Below are 12,911 nucleotides of genomic sequence, written 5' to 3'. Positions count from 1 at the left end.
AAGACCCACCCATCCATGATCAGCAGTGGCTGCTTGTTGGTTTCTGAGTGGAGTGCAAGATGTTGGTGATGACCCACGAAGTGTGGGATCTCAAAGGCAGGGTGATCTAATGGATGGAACACTGGACTGGGACTCAGGAGACCTCCGGTCTATCCAGCTCTGCCACTGGCTTGCTGGGTGACCTTAGGCAAGTCATTTCCCCTCTCTGTGCTTCAGTTTCCCCATCCCCCGTGGGATAATGATTCTAACCTCCTTTGTAGGTGCTTTGGGAGCTACAGCAGGACAGTGCCAGATCAGAGCTAGGGATTATTAGCAGTTGAGGGAGGCCTCTAGCACTTTGCCAGGCTGCTGCAGCAGTTGTGAACATTGGACGTGACCAAGCAGTTGAAAAGAGGGTGCTTCTGACAGTGCATTTTCCATGAGCATGTATTGACTTAGGAATTCCCTCCCTCCTGTGTCTGAAGCAGTCCTAGCCTGGCCTTTGGGTCATGCTGCAAACTCCATCTTCCTGAGTGATGTTTGGCCTCTTCTTGGGAGTCGGGTTGTGGAGATTTTGGTTACGTTTCCTTCTGCCGGGCCAGTTTCCATTGTAGAGGGGCTTGTTGCTGGAGGGTTCTTTGTTTTCATATCTCGGGTTTGTATTTAATGGATTGTAAAATGGCTACAGACTGCCACATTCCACACCTGAAGTGGCCGCATTTTAGTGGTGATTGAAATCATTCCTCTGGTTCAGCAATCTTTCGAGGCATCAGGAAGGAGCAATATAAGGTGTCATTATGCACAACCAGAAGGCAAATGAAAGCGTTTTTAAGACAAGTTGCTGCATAGTCAGTGGCTGATTTTCTTTTACTATTCGTGCATTGACTGATGTCTAATCTCAGAATATAAGCAATGATCTGATCAAGTTGTGGGAGACTCACTTACCACATTTCTTCTTTTTAACAAAGCCATTTTTGTAGCCTGACTTCTAAGAAGGATCAGAATCGGACCCATCTTTCTTTTCCCCCTCTCGCCTGCAATTTCAAAAAGGGCCGTGGTTAACGCTCTTAGGCCATGTCTACACTACAGCCGGATCGACACGCTGGCGACTGACACACTGGGAGTTGATTTAGTGGGTCTAGTGAAGACCCACCAAATCAACCGCAGATCGCTCTCCGGTCGACCCTGGTACTCCACCCCAAACGAGAGGAGCAAGGTAAGTCGATGGGAGAGCATCTCCCGTCGACTCAGCGTAGTGTAGACACCGCAGTAAGTCGACCTAAGCTACGTCGACTCCCGCTGTGTTATTCACGTGTCTGGGGTGGCATGACGTAGGTCGACTTACTGCGGTAGTGGAGACATAGTCTTGGTAAGAAGAGAGAAGTAGGGGGATGGGCTGACACCCTGTGCAGCAAGTCACAGCCCAGACCGAGCAGCTGGGGCTGAGCTGTACGCCCCTGAAATGAGAGTTTATAATGGAAATGCTGCCAGACTATTAACTACAGAGCCAGGGTTGGAACAAAGCTACATAGGCCCCAGATCGACCCAATGTAAGAGCGCTTGGAGACCAGGAGAGAGAGGAGGGATTCTTTCAAACATGAGGAGGAGGTTCCAAATCCACTGGATTCCATCATAACTTGACACTAATCACATCACACACCAGCCACCTGTTACGCTCAGTACGGGGGACGGATAGTTCAGCGCTTAGAGCAGAAGCGTAGTACATAGGAGACCTAGTGCTGTGCCACAGACTTCCCATGTGACCTTGTGCAAGTCACTTAGCTCCATTTGTAAAATAGGATAATAGCATTTCCCTGCCTCCCAGGGTGTTATGTGGATAAATATGGTAATGGACTGTGAGGTGCTCAGATACTATGGTATTGGGGGCCATATAAGTACCATAGAAAGACAGACTGGCCCACTGCTGCAGGTTACAACAGCCCACAGGCCTGCTTAGGGCTATAGGTCTGAGCTTCTGGAAAGGCTTTGGCTGCTGTAGCTGGCCCAGACAGGCTAACCTGGGAGGCTGGCAGACTAGGTCTTGCTCTGCTGGATGGCACCTAGTGAATCTCTGTGTGAGATCACATGCTGTGGCGGGGTCCCCGAGGTGCATCCTGGACTGTGGACTCGCTGAGTCCTCCAAAGCCACCACCCTGGGCTGTCTCTCACACTGTGATACTGACAGGCCCTGCACTCACACAGCCATCCACTGGCAGGGACACACCCAACTGAGTTGCATGAATGATCTCCCAGCCACTCATGACCCGTCAATGGGGAGGCTCCAGCCAATCCCCCCCAGCTCCCCAGTCTTGCACCCCAGAACTGTAGCAATTTGCACTGGTCAGGAGCCTGGCCAGTGTAAGTTCATTATCTAGTTCGCCACTTCACCAAAGGAAAGTGGGCCGGCGCCAGCCTTTGTAACATGAGCGGCTTCCCCAAGCACTTCAGACAGACTCGCTGGTAAGGGCAACATTAAAATAAGTTTGTTAATGACAGAGAGAGAGATTTGAAGTGATTGTTAGTGGGAGGCATAAAGTCAGAGATCGTTACCTTAAGAAAATTAAAAGGTAACACACATTCTAAATCCTAAATGTTTAGTCTAAGCAGGAATTGAATGAAACAGCTTTTTTCACCCTGACAGAGGGTACAAGCAGGTTACAGTTCCTGAAGTCTTTGTCCTCCAGACCTTCTTCCAGGTGTTGAGTTGGGTGGGGGCAGGGAAGAGGCCAAGTGATTATGTCAGTGTCTCATTTTATACCTTCTTCCAGCTGCCAGGAAGGTCCTTGCTGTGACTTGTGGATCAGGCGGTCTCCATTGTGTACCTGCCTTCTCTGAGAAGCCTCTGGGCTAGTGGACTGTGCGCTGATGGGCCATTAACGACCGTCTGGCTATTGATGGCTACTCCTTTGTTGTGACTGAAAGGCTGGCTGTGGGTGTTCCCAACCTCCCAGCACATTTCAGTAACACATAAAGCAATACCTCAGAGCTTTGCACACAGTGATAGCAACATAATCCAACAGGATATTATTGTTCAACAAATCAAGACTTACAAAATGAGACTTCACAAGGCATCCTTTGTACAAACACATCATATTCATATCACAGTGGTGAATAGGGAGTTCCAGGGTGCTCCTTTCAGGTGCAGAGTGTCTCACGTGGGCAAATGACTTTGATTTGGTTTCCTCCAAGTCACAAGGTCACTGTAAATTCCAGGTACTGAGGTTTAGTCCTCGGGATTATCTCCCCCGGGAACGGGAAGGGTTATTCACGAGTTACCGGCTACCATGCTAGCTGCGGCCAGCTCCTCCCTCTTGCTTGAGAAATCAGACAGACTCCAAGCCACCAGGCACATTATTCCCGATCTTCCTGTAAATGTTAAATGGAGATGGCACCTGAGCCACTCACCCAGACCCCAAACAGACAGGGTGGGATCGAAGGCCCTGGTCATTCCAAGTCAGTGATCTGGGCCTTGCATAAGGCAGCTATGACACTACATACTCCTATTTGGAAGCTAGTGCAGGAGTCCTGCTTCCTGGCCTAGTGAAGGGCAGACATGCCACAGATGGGGGCAGAAAGACGGGGGCTAAGCAGCGCTGGAGAAGAACCTGTGCTGCATTTCACAAGGTGCCGTACTAATCTTTGCTTCCCTTGATGTGGGTTTGCAGCTCAGCAAGGCGACCAGGTTTTGTGAAATGGGCATAACTGGCTTGGCAGCAGCACTGCTGAGAAGGATCTGGGAGTTGTGGTGACTCAACATGAGTCAGCAATGTGATACTGCGGCAAAAAAAGCAATTGCAATTTTGGTTGCATGAACAGAGGCATAGCATGGGCGTGACAGTACCGCTCTACTTGGTGCTGGTTAGGCCTCAGCTGGAGTAGTGTGTCCAGTTTTGGTCACCAATGCATAGAAAGGATGTGGAGAAACTGGAAAGGATCCAGAGGTGAGCGACAAAGATGCTCGAAGGGCTGGAATGCAAGTCATATGAGCAAAGGCTGAAGGAACAGGGTAGGTTTGGTTTGGAAAAGGGGAGATTAAGGAAGGACATGATAGCTGTCTTCAAATACTTGAAAGGCTGCTATAACAAAGATGGAGAAACGTTGTTCCCTCTTGCCCCAGAGAGCGGGACAAGGGGGGATGGGTTCAATCTACAGCGTAGCAGATTTAGATTAAATCTCAGGAAAAACTTTGTATCTGTAAGAACAGAAGGACAATGGGACAGATGCCTAGAGGGGTTGTGGAATCTCCTCCCCTGGCGATTTTCAAAGGAGGCTGGAGCCATCTGTCTTGGGTGGTTTAGACCCCCAAGAAATCCTGCATCTTGGCAGGGGGTCAGACTAGCCCAGGGGTCTCAACCTTTGCAAGTGTTTATGGCCTGTCATGGCCCAGTAAATAGTCTGGGGGTGGAGGCCTTGGGGTGGTTTTGGTCAGATCCTGCCTCCCAGGGGACTGGGTCCTGCCGGCCTCACCCCACAGTGGTGGCTCCTACAGCAGCTGTGGGCTTGGCTCTCTGCTCCAGATGGTGCAACCTCAGGGGTGCAGCACCACTCCGGTTTGGCCCCGCCCCCTGACTGGACCACATTTGTGTGAGTGGAGTTGTGACCTAGCTCATGGTGGCTGGGCCACGGCTGGGTGGCGCTGGGAGCCAGAGGTTGCAGTGACTGCGGCAGGGAAGGGAGCCCAGCTCCCCACGGATTGAGAATCCCTGAACGAGAGGACCCTTGCGGTCCCTTCTAACCCTGCGGTCAGATGCAAAGCTGTGACACTGGGCAGGGGGCCGGGCTGTGGCAGGGCTTTAGCTGTCAGCGGGGGTGGGGGTGATGGGCAGGAGGGGATGGAATGAGGCAGGGTGAGGGTTAGACAGAGGCATGCGTGGGAACAAAGTGTTGCCTGGAGCAGGAGCAGCACCAGAGTTTCTGGCGCCCTAGGCAGAATTCGGGGGGCGGCATTTTGTGCGCTCCCCATGGGGCGCGCGGGAGCTTCCGGTTCCACTCCCATCGCGCCGCCAAAGAAGGACCCTCCACCGAAATGCCGCAGGCGACAGCGGCGGTCATTGAGCTGCTCAACTGCCTGCCGCTGTTTTCGGCAGCACGTCGGCAGAAGGTCCTTCTTCAGCGGCGCAACGGGAGCGGAACTGGAAGCTCCCGTGCGCCCCGTGGGGAGCACACAAAATGCCACCCCCGAATCCTGGCGCCCTAGGCGACTGCCTAGGGTCGCCTAATGGAAGCGCCGGCCCTGGCCTGGAGCTGCGCCAGATGTGATGCTTTCAGTTAGCAGAGGCTGTGTCTGTTGGTCTGATTTCGGCCCAACCCAGCAGGGCTCTCCCTGTCTTCCAATGATGGGGGAAGAGCCTGGCTGCAACAGCCTCACGCTTCCGACCTGCCGTGGGCCCATAGCCTGTTCTCTCCTGATACAAGCCCAGGCCCTTTGGCCCGAGTTCTGGGCCTCGTTTGGAAGGTTCGAGCCCCAGCTGCGCCAGTCTGTGCCCTCGCAGGAGTGAATAGTCCAGAGGGAAATCCAGGGAAGACACTGCCTGAATCTGTGCTGCTCTCTCCTGAGCCCACTCCCTGCCCCGGCTGAGTTACTGGCTCCCGAGCTGAGTGTAGGGGACAGAGCCTCCTTCCTGCCTGTGGCAAGGGAACTCCATAGACACACGAGCTCCTCCTGTTAGATGGACTGGGGATGGATAAGGCAATCTGGGACCATAGACCCCTCTTGGCTCTATCCCCAGAACCCTGTGCCCTGGCCCAGCCCCAGCTGGGAGTGGAGGTGGGGGGGCCTCCACTCCCAGAGAGGCAAGAGAAGCAGTATGGAGCCTGCCCTGTTGTCTCCCCCATGAGCAGCAGCATAGGCTGTGGTGAAATTCAGGACATACTTCGGCAGCCAGGTGAAACCACTTAGATACATGGGCCAGGCCAGCTGCACTCGACTCCTCCTGTTACACCCAGTCCTCTGACCGGCCGGGTTTGGTGGGTCGCCCTGGAGCAGAAGGTCTTGGAGTTAGCCCCCTATTGAGAAACAAGGGGCAGTTTCCCTCTCCAAGCAATTGTTGCAGGCTCTCTGCAGACTCAGGCAGACATCACTGCATTGGTTACACTTGGGCAATGTTTTCAAGCTTTTTTTCCCAACCACAAAGGCTAGAAATTCATTTTGGTTTTTTTCTGAATGTTTAAATTCTGGTGTAATCACAGGACTCCAGGAGCTGGGCCTCTCCGCACAGGCCTTAATCTGGCACTGCCTTAACCCCCTCCCTGGCTCCACCACTATTAACCATATGTTTGTTTTCCTTGCAGGAAATGGCTACATTGAAGGCAAGGAACTGGAAAACTTCTTCCAGGAGCTGGAAAGTGCTAGAAAGGGGGCTGGAGTGGTAAGAAAAACACATTTCCTTTCCTCTTCCTGCTGTTCTTCCTCCTCCTCTTTCTTCCCTCCTTCCCTGTTCTTCTCCTGACCTGAGTCTCCCGCACAGCCCAGTGTTGCCTCATTCCCTGTGAGGGTTGCAATGAAGAGCCCTTCTCAGGGAGCTGGAATCTGTGCCCGTCACCCGCAAGTTTTAGGGGCCATGCCCAGGAGTGAAAAGCAAACTTCAAAAGGACTCAGGGGCTTAGGACTGACTCGAGATTGGTGTGGTGTCCCAGTCCTGGCTCCAAACAGCTCTGGACATTGGAACAGTCTGGTTCTGAACGCTCTGTCTCAGGCCCACTTCTCGGGTACCTAAAATCCCAGTGTGGGTGCCAAGCTACACCTCCTGGGGTATGTCTACACTACGGGATTATTCCGATTTTACAGAAACCGGTTTTTGGAAACAGATTGTATAAAGTCGAGTGCACGCGGCCACACTAAGCACATTCATTCGGCGGTGTGCGTCCATGTACTGAGGCTAGCATCGACTTCCGGAGCATTGCACTGTGGGTAGCTATCCCATAGTTCCCGCAGTCTCCCCCGCCCATTGGAATTCTGGGTTGAGATCCCAATGCCTGATGGGGCCAAAAATTTGTCACAGGTGGTTATGGGTAAATGTTGTCAGTCAATCCTCCCTCCGTGAAAGCCCGGGCAGACGCCATAGCATGGCAACCATGGAGCCCGTTTAGCCTTTTTTCACTGTCACCGTATGTCTACTGGATGTTGCTAACAGACACGGTACTGCAGCGCTACACAGCAGCATCCTCTTGCCTTTACAAGTTAGCAAAGACGGTTACCAGCCCTACTGTACCATCTGCTGCTTTGCAAGTTGACAATGACGGTTACCAGTCACACTGTACCATCTGCTGCTGTCATGGGTGCTCCTGGCTGGCCTCGGTGAGGTTGGTCAGGGGCTCATGGACAAAAATGGGAATGACTCCCCAGGTCATTCTCTTCTTTATGTTTTGTCTAATGGAGAGTCAGTCCTGCCTAGAATATCAGGCAAGCCTATTAAAGAACCAGAGAGGCAAATAGCCACTCTGGGTCAGAGCCCAACATCCTGCAGAAATGATGAGCTGCATGCCATTCTAGGGGGTGCCCCTGCAACAACTCCACCCATTGCTTCCCTCCTCCCCAACCCCTCCTGGGCTACCGTGGCAGTTATCCCCCCATTTGTGGGATGAAGTAATAAAGAATGCATGAATAAGAAACAACACTGACTTTATTGCCTCTGCAAGCAGAGATCAAAGGGGGGAGGGGAGGGCAGCCTCCAGCTGCTATGATATGCCAGGCAGGAGTGAATCTCCATTAGACAAAGCTTAAAGAAGAGAGTGACCTGGAGTCATTCCCATTTTTGCCCAGGCGCCCCTGGCCGACCTCACCGAGGCCAGCCAGGAGCACTCACGGGACGACGATGACGGATACCAGTCCTATTGTACCGTCTGCCGTCCGCAAGGCAAGGGAAGGGAAGGGGATGCTGCTGTGTAGCGCTGCAGCACCGCATCTGCCAGCAGCATCCAGTAGACATACGGTGACATTGAAAAAAGGCGAGAGAGGATTTTTTTCCCTTTGCTTTCACAGGGGGTGTGGTGTGTGTGTGATGACATATACCCTGAACCACCCGTGACAATGTTTTTGACCCTTCAGGCTTTGGGAGCTCAGTCCAGAATTCAAATGGTTTTCGGAGAGTGCGGGAACTGTGGGATAGCTACAGTCGTCAGTCGCCCCCCCCTCCGTGAGCATCCATTTGATTCTTTGGCTTTCTGGTAGGCTTGTCTCAGCTCCTTAAGTTTCACGCAGCACTGTGTTGAGTCCCTGTTGTGGGTTCTGTCCATCATAGCTTTGGAAATTTTTTCAAATGTTTTGGCATTTCGTCTATTGGAATGGAGTTCTGATAGAACAGATTCATCTCCCCATACAGAGATCAGATTCAGTATTGCCCGTACGGACCATGCTGGAGCTCTTTTTTGATTCTGGGGCTGCATGGTCACCTGTGCTGATCAGCCCTCCATGCTGGGCAAACAGGAAATGAAATTCAAAAGTTCGTGGGGCTTTTCCTGTCTACCTGGCCAGTGCATCCGAGTTCAGATTGCTGTCCAGAGCAGACACAATGGTGCACTGTGGGATAGCTCCCGGAGGCCAATACCATTGAATTGCTGCCACACTAACCCTAATTCGAAATGGCAATACCGATTTCAGCGCTGCTCCCCTCAGATATCGATATTAAGAGCCCTTTATATCGAAATAAAGGGCTTCGTTGTGTGGACAGGTGCAGGGTTAATTCGGTTTAATGCTGCTAAATTTGAGATAAACTCGTAGTGTAGACCAGGCCTTGATGATGATTGGTCCTGACTCTTCAGAGTCAGCAGGATTTGGCTAGGAATCAGTCTGTGCCTTACCATTTCCATGTCCTGAGAAGTTAGGATATTTCCCCCACATGTTCACATTATTACATGGCTCACAGTTGGGTTTAAAAAGCCTATGGCCTCTCTGTAAACACTGGAAACATCTGTTGTAAATATGCATTTGTAGGCTGCACTGTCTGTGTTGCCATATTTGATGTTTTACTTAAAGCCCCAGCTACTGGAGTCAAGTGATTACATGAGACTCTTTTGCAGCCCCAAAGCCCCAGCTACAGGAAGGTGTGTGTGTGAAAGGTTCAGTAGGTGGGGTACTCCCCTCTAGGTCACTTTTGACCCCACTAGCCCAGCATAGAGCTACAGGTGCTGTGCTGCAAGGAGCAGGGTGGTCACTCACTCTTCTGCATCACGACTGATGTTAAGGCCCCAGCAGCTGGCAATGCCGTATTGCAGTTGATGTTGGGAATTCAGGTCCCAGCTACTTCTGGTTAGTAAAGAACAGCTTTAAAATGGTCAATACAAATACGTTTCTAGCCCTCAGCTAGAGAACGTGACCCGAGGACAACCTGAAGGTTCCGATATCAGTAGGCAAATAAAAAGCACCCCTAATGGGTTATTTTTCCCAAAAACTCATGATTTTGGAGGGGGCCGACTTGTGATTTTGAAACGTCTGGGGTGGGTTCAGTCGCCAGTCCTCGCTGGCTAAGGACCAGGCTGAAAGCCATTCAGGCCTCAGTCAGCTGAGAGAGCCACTGCTGAGCAACTCAGGTGATTTGCTACTTTCAGACCCTAGCTACCAACTCTGCAGCCCGAGCCCAGTCCCTGCTAGTCCCGACTGGACGCTGAAGCCACTTGTCCTGCATGACAGCACAGAGCCCTGCCGTCAAGCCAGCTCTGATCTCCTTCCTTATGAAACCTTTATTCTAGCCCTAACATCCAGGGGTGGGTTTTGGGAAGGCGGGGTTGGATCCCCAAAGAGCCTCATTTATTCTTCTGATTTTCTACTCCCCTCCTCCCCAGTATCACCCTCATATTCTGGGTCATGGAGCCCTCTCTCTGGCCAAGCCAAGCCAGAGACGAGCTTTCCCTGCAGCTCAGCACCCTTCTCACACCACTGTGAGACTGAACTAGGCTCGCCCGCCGCCCCGTGATCATCAGGCTGGCACAGGTGGCACGGAGCCTGGCAGCCTGCCGGCGGATGTCTGTGCAATATTCATTGGAGCATATGCAAGGCTGCAGACGGAGCTGACAGCATAAATGATGGAATCACTGGAAACACGATCTCCTCTGCTTCCAAACAGCCTTGCAGAGCAGGGCCTCACTGCCTCGGAGGGGCTGTGGCATAACCGGGCTGCTGTTGGATTGTTCTTGCCTCCTGGGGCTGTGCTCCCTTTACAGGGGAGCGCGGAGAGGGCAGCCCCTCCCCATCAGCCAAGGTTTGCTCACTCCGGCCAAGCCATTTGACGTGGCGTGAGCCCAGACAGGGCAACTTATTTTTATGGAAGGGGCCCCTGAAATTGCTTTGCCCCAGGCCCCCTGAATCCTCGGGGCGGCCCTGAGCCCAGACACATACTGTGTGCATGAGCCTGTTCCTTAGCAGATCCATTGCCCATCCCCGGCTGACCAAATGCTGCTCAGCCCCAGTCACCACACTGCCCCCTGCTGGCCAGTGAAAACCCCTCACCTAACCAGGTTTAGCCCAGGTGGCCTTTTCTACTGCTTCGGCTGTGCAAAGGCCAGAAGGTAAGAAGGCATGGCAAGCCCGTGCTGCTTTAAAGAGGGACCCACCCATCAGATTATTCACAGATGGAAGAACTGGCCCCAAACAAAAGTCAACACAAATTTAATAGCACCTGGCATTTGAGGATCTCCAGCCACTGTGTGTATGGAAATCAATTAAGCCAGACAGCAATCCTAGGAGAGAATATTATTAGCCCCATTTTAACAATAGGGAAACTGAGGCACAAGGAAGGTGAAGAGACTTGCTTAAGGCCATGAAGCAAGTCCGTGGCTGAATCAGGAACAGTATTCAGGAGCACTAGCACCTAGTTCCCCCTCCCGTAACCACTCGACTGGACTTCCTCTGCACATCAACTTCTTAACTGCTGCTGAGCAGTTGTTTAGTATCTAATTCGGTCTCTTCTAATGGCTGAGACACTCTAGCAACAAAGCCTCATACCTCGTGATCTTGTTTTCAGTGAGTAAATGACAAGCCAACTAAGGAAGAGGGTGCTGAAAAGAGGGTGACCATTAGACTCCTATCTGCTGCTTGGGGAAAGGCTGGTTATTGTTTTCCAGCTGCTGTGACTTGCAAGCTGAGTAGAGCTGGATGTGGGTAGTTTGATTGTCTTTTTCCCCGGTACACACAATATTCTGCTTGTCCATGTCATAAGTGTCTCCAGTATCTGGCCCTCCAGGCTTGGTCTCAGCCCCAAGGTGATGTTTGTTTAGGAAAGTTTCTGCAAAATCTGCTTTGCCATTTCTGAGTCATTAACAACATTGCCAAATGCCTCCCTGCAAAAATCACAGGCCAATCTCCACCCCCCCACCCCTCCCAATCACAAAAATAAGAGCTCTGGGGTCTTTATATTTGTTGTTGGAGCCTTTAGGGGGGTCACATTTTCCAGCTTTTCTCCACAGACCCAAGTGCTCAAATCCTACTTTTTTTAAAATGCAAGATGCAAGTCTCCTATAATCACATGACTCCAGGAGCTGGGGCTTGAAGAGAAAACACCAAATAGTGTGAGCTTCATGATAAATCACGAGAGTTAGCAACGCTGAGTTAACATTGGAGCCTTGAGGTGTAACACATCAATAGAAGCTTTAGACAGAGTCACCTTAGCACAAGTTATATTACTAGATCCTGCTCCTGCAACCTCTCCCCACCCAAAGGAGCCCCAATGGCATTAACAGGACTGCTCTGGACAGTGCGTGTTACACTCACTACTAAGGTTTGCAGCCTTTGCAGAGTAATCTGTAAAGCCGGCGTTAGCTGGCCAGGGACACATGGGCAACTCCCTTTCCTGGTTTGATGTGAGGCCGGGTTGTTACTCACCTCAGACTCATTTAGATGAGTGTCCCCTGCCAACTGCCGGTCTGCTCTCTTGGACTAGACGGGAGTCCTCTTGGGGTTAAGGCACTGGCCTCAGATGCAGAAAATCTGATTCACCTCCTAGCTCTGCCCTTGCCTCCCTGAGTCTCCCTCAATCTCACTGTGCCTCAGTTTCTTAGCTGGGAATGAGACTAATTCTTCTTGTCTAGTTAGACTGTAAACTCTTCCGGGCAGGGCCTGTCTCTTTGTGCGTGTGCACAGAGCCTAGTGCAACGTGACACTAGTGTAATTTAACCCTAGTGCGCTGAGGTTGGATATTCCATTGGCTCTCCTGCCTTGGGTTAAGAGGGAAAGGGGCTCCTCTCTGATGTACTGGCCTGTTCGACATCCAAGCAGCATCCTTCCCATTTGCTGTTCTCTCTCATCCTTTCATGGCTCGAAGCCAGTGCACTGACCAGGCACAGTCACAGAACGGGAGGAGCCGGTGGGCACAGAGGCCGTGCTGGAGGTCAAGAGGGACAAACCTTCTCGCTTTGTTCACAGGACTCCAAGAACGGTAACTTTGCAGAGAAGATGAAGGAGTTCATGCAGAAGTATGACAAGAATGCAGATGGCAGAATTGAAATGGCAGAGGTGAGTGGTGCTAGCGCCAGCATCGCTCCCACAAGCTGCTCTCATCGATACTACTATGCTCAGGGGGAATCCTGGCCCCACTGGCGTCAGTGGGTGACTTGTCATTGGCTTCATTGGGACCAGGATGGCCCACCTATGTTGGGGGATTAGATCCTAGCATGGACACATGGATCCTCTTGCACTCCAGAAGTGGGGAGTGGGAATCCTGCCGCATGCTGCATTAGGCTGCATTGTCAAAGCAGCCTCAGGGAGTCCAGTGTCCAGATCCCACTGGATTTCCATGGGATCTGAGCACCTGGTTCCTTTAGGCACCTTTGAAAATGCATCCTTGGTTCCCTACCACATGGACAACAGTACAATCCAATAGCCATGGGAGAAACATCTTCTGAGCCCCTGGCAGCTAATGTGGTTGCCTCGTGTCCTGAAGCATGAGCTGATGCTCATTATGGATTGTTATCCCAGCTAGTGTAACTGCTGCTGATGTTCT

General features: G+C 51.7%; 1 protein-coding gene across 1 annotated transcript in view; it reads left to right on the top strand.

Annotated features, from left to right (window-relative positions):
* CALB2 (calbindin 2) overlaps positions 1-12,911 on the top strand; it is a 51,734-nt gene that overhangs the window by 21,893 nt on the left and 16,930 nt on the right. The window contains exons 2-3 of the mRNA XM_039502561.1: positions 6,271-6,347; positions 12,335-12,424. Coding sequence (XP_039358495.1) covers positions 6,271-6,347; positions 12,335-12,424 — 167 coding nt within the window. The remainder of the gene's footprint in view (positions 1-6,270; positions 6,348-12,334; positions 12,425-12,911) is intronic.

Source organism: Mauremys reevesii, linkage group 16, assembly GCF_016161935.1.
Source record: "Mauremys reevesii isolate NIE-2019 linkage group 16, ASM1616193v1, whole genome shotgun sequence".
Taxonomy (NCBI): Eukaryota; Metazoa; Chordata; order Testudines; family Geoemydidae; genus Mauremys; species Mauremys reevesii.
The sequence above is the reverse complement of the archived record's forward strand: the minus strand, read 5'-3'. Positions and strand labels throughout refer to the sequence as shown.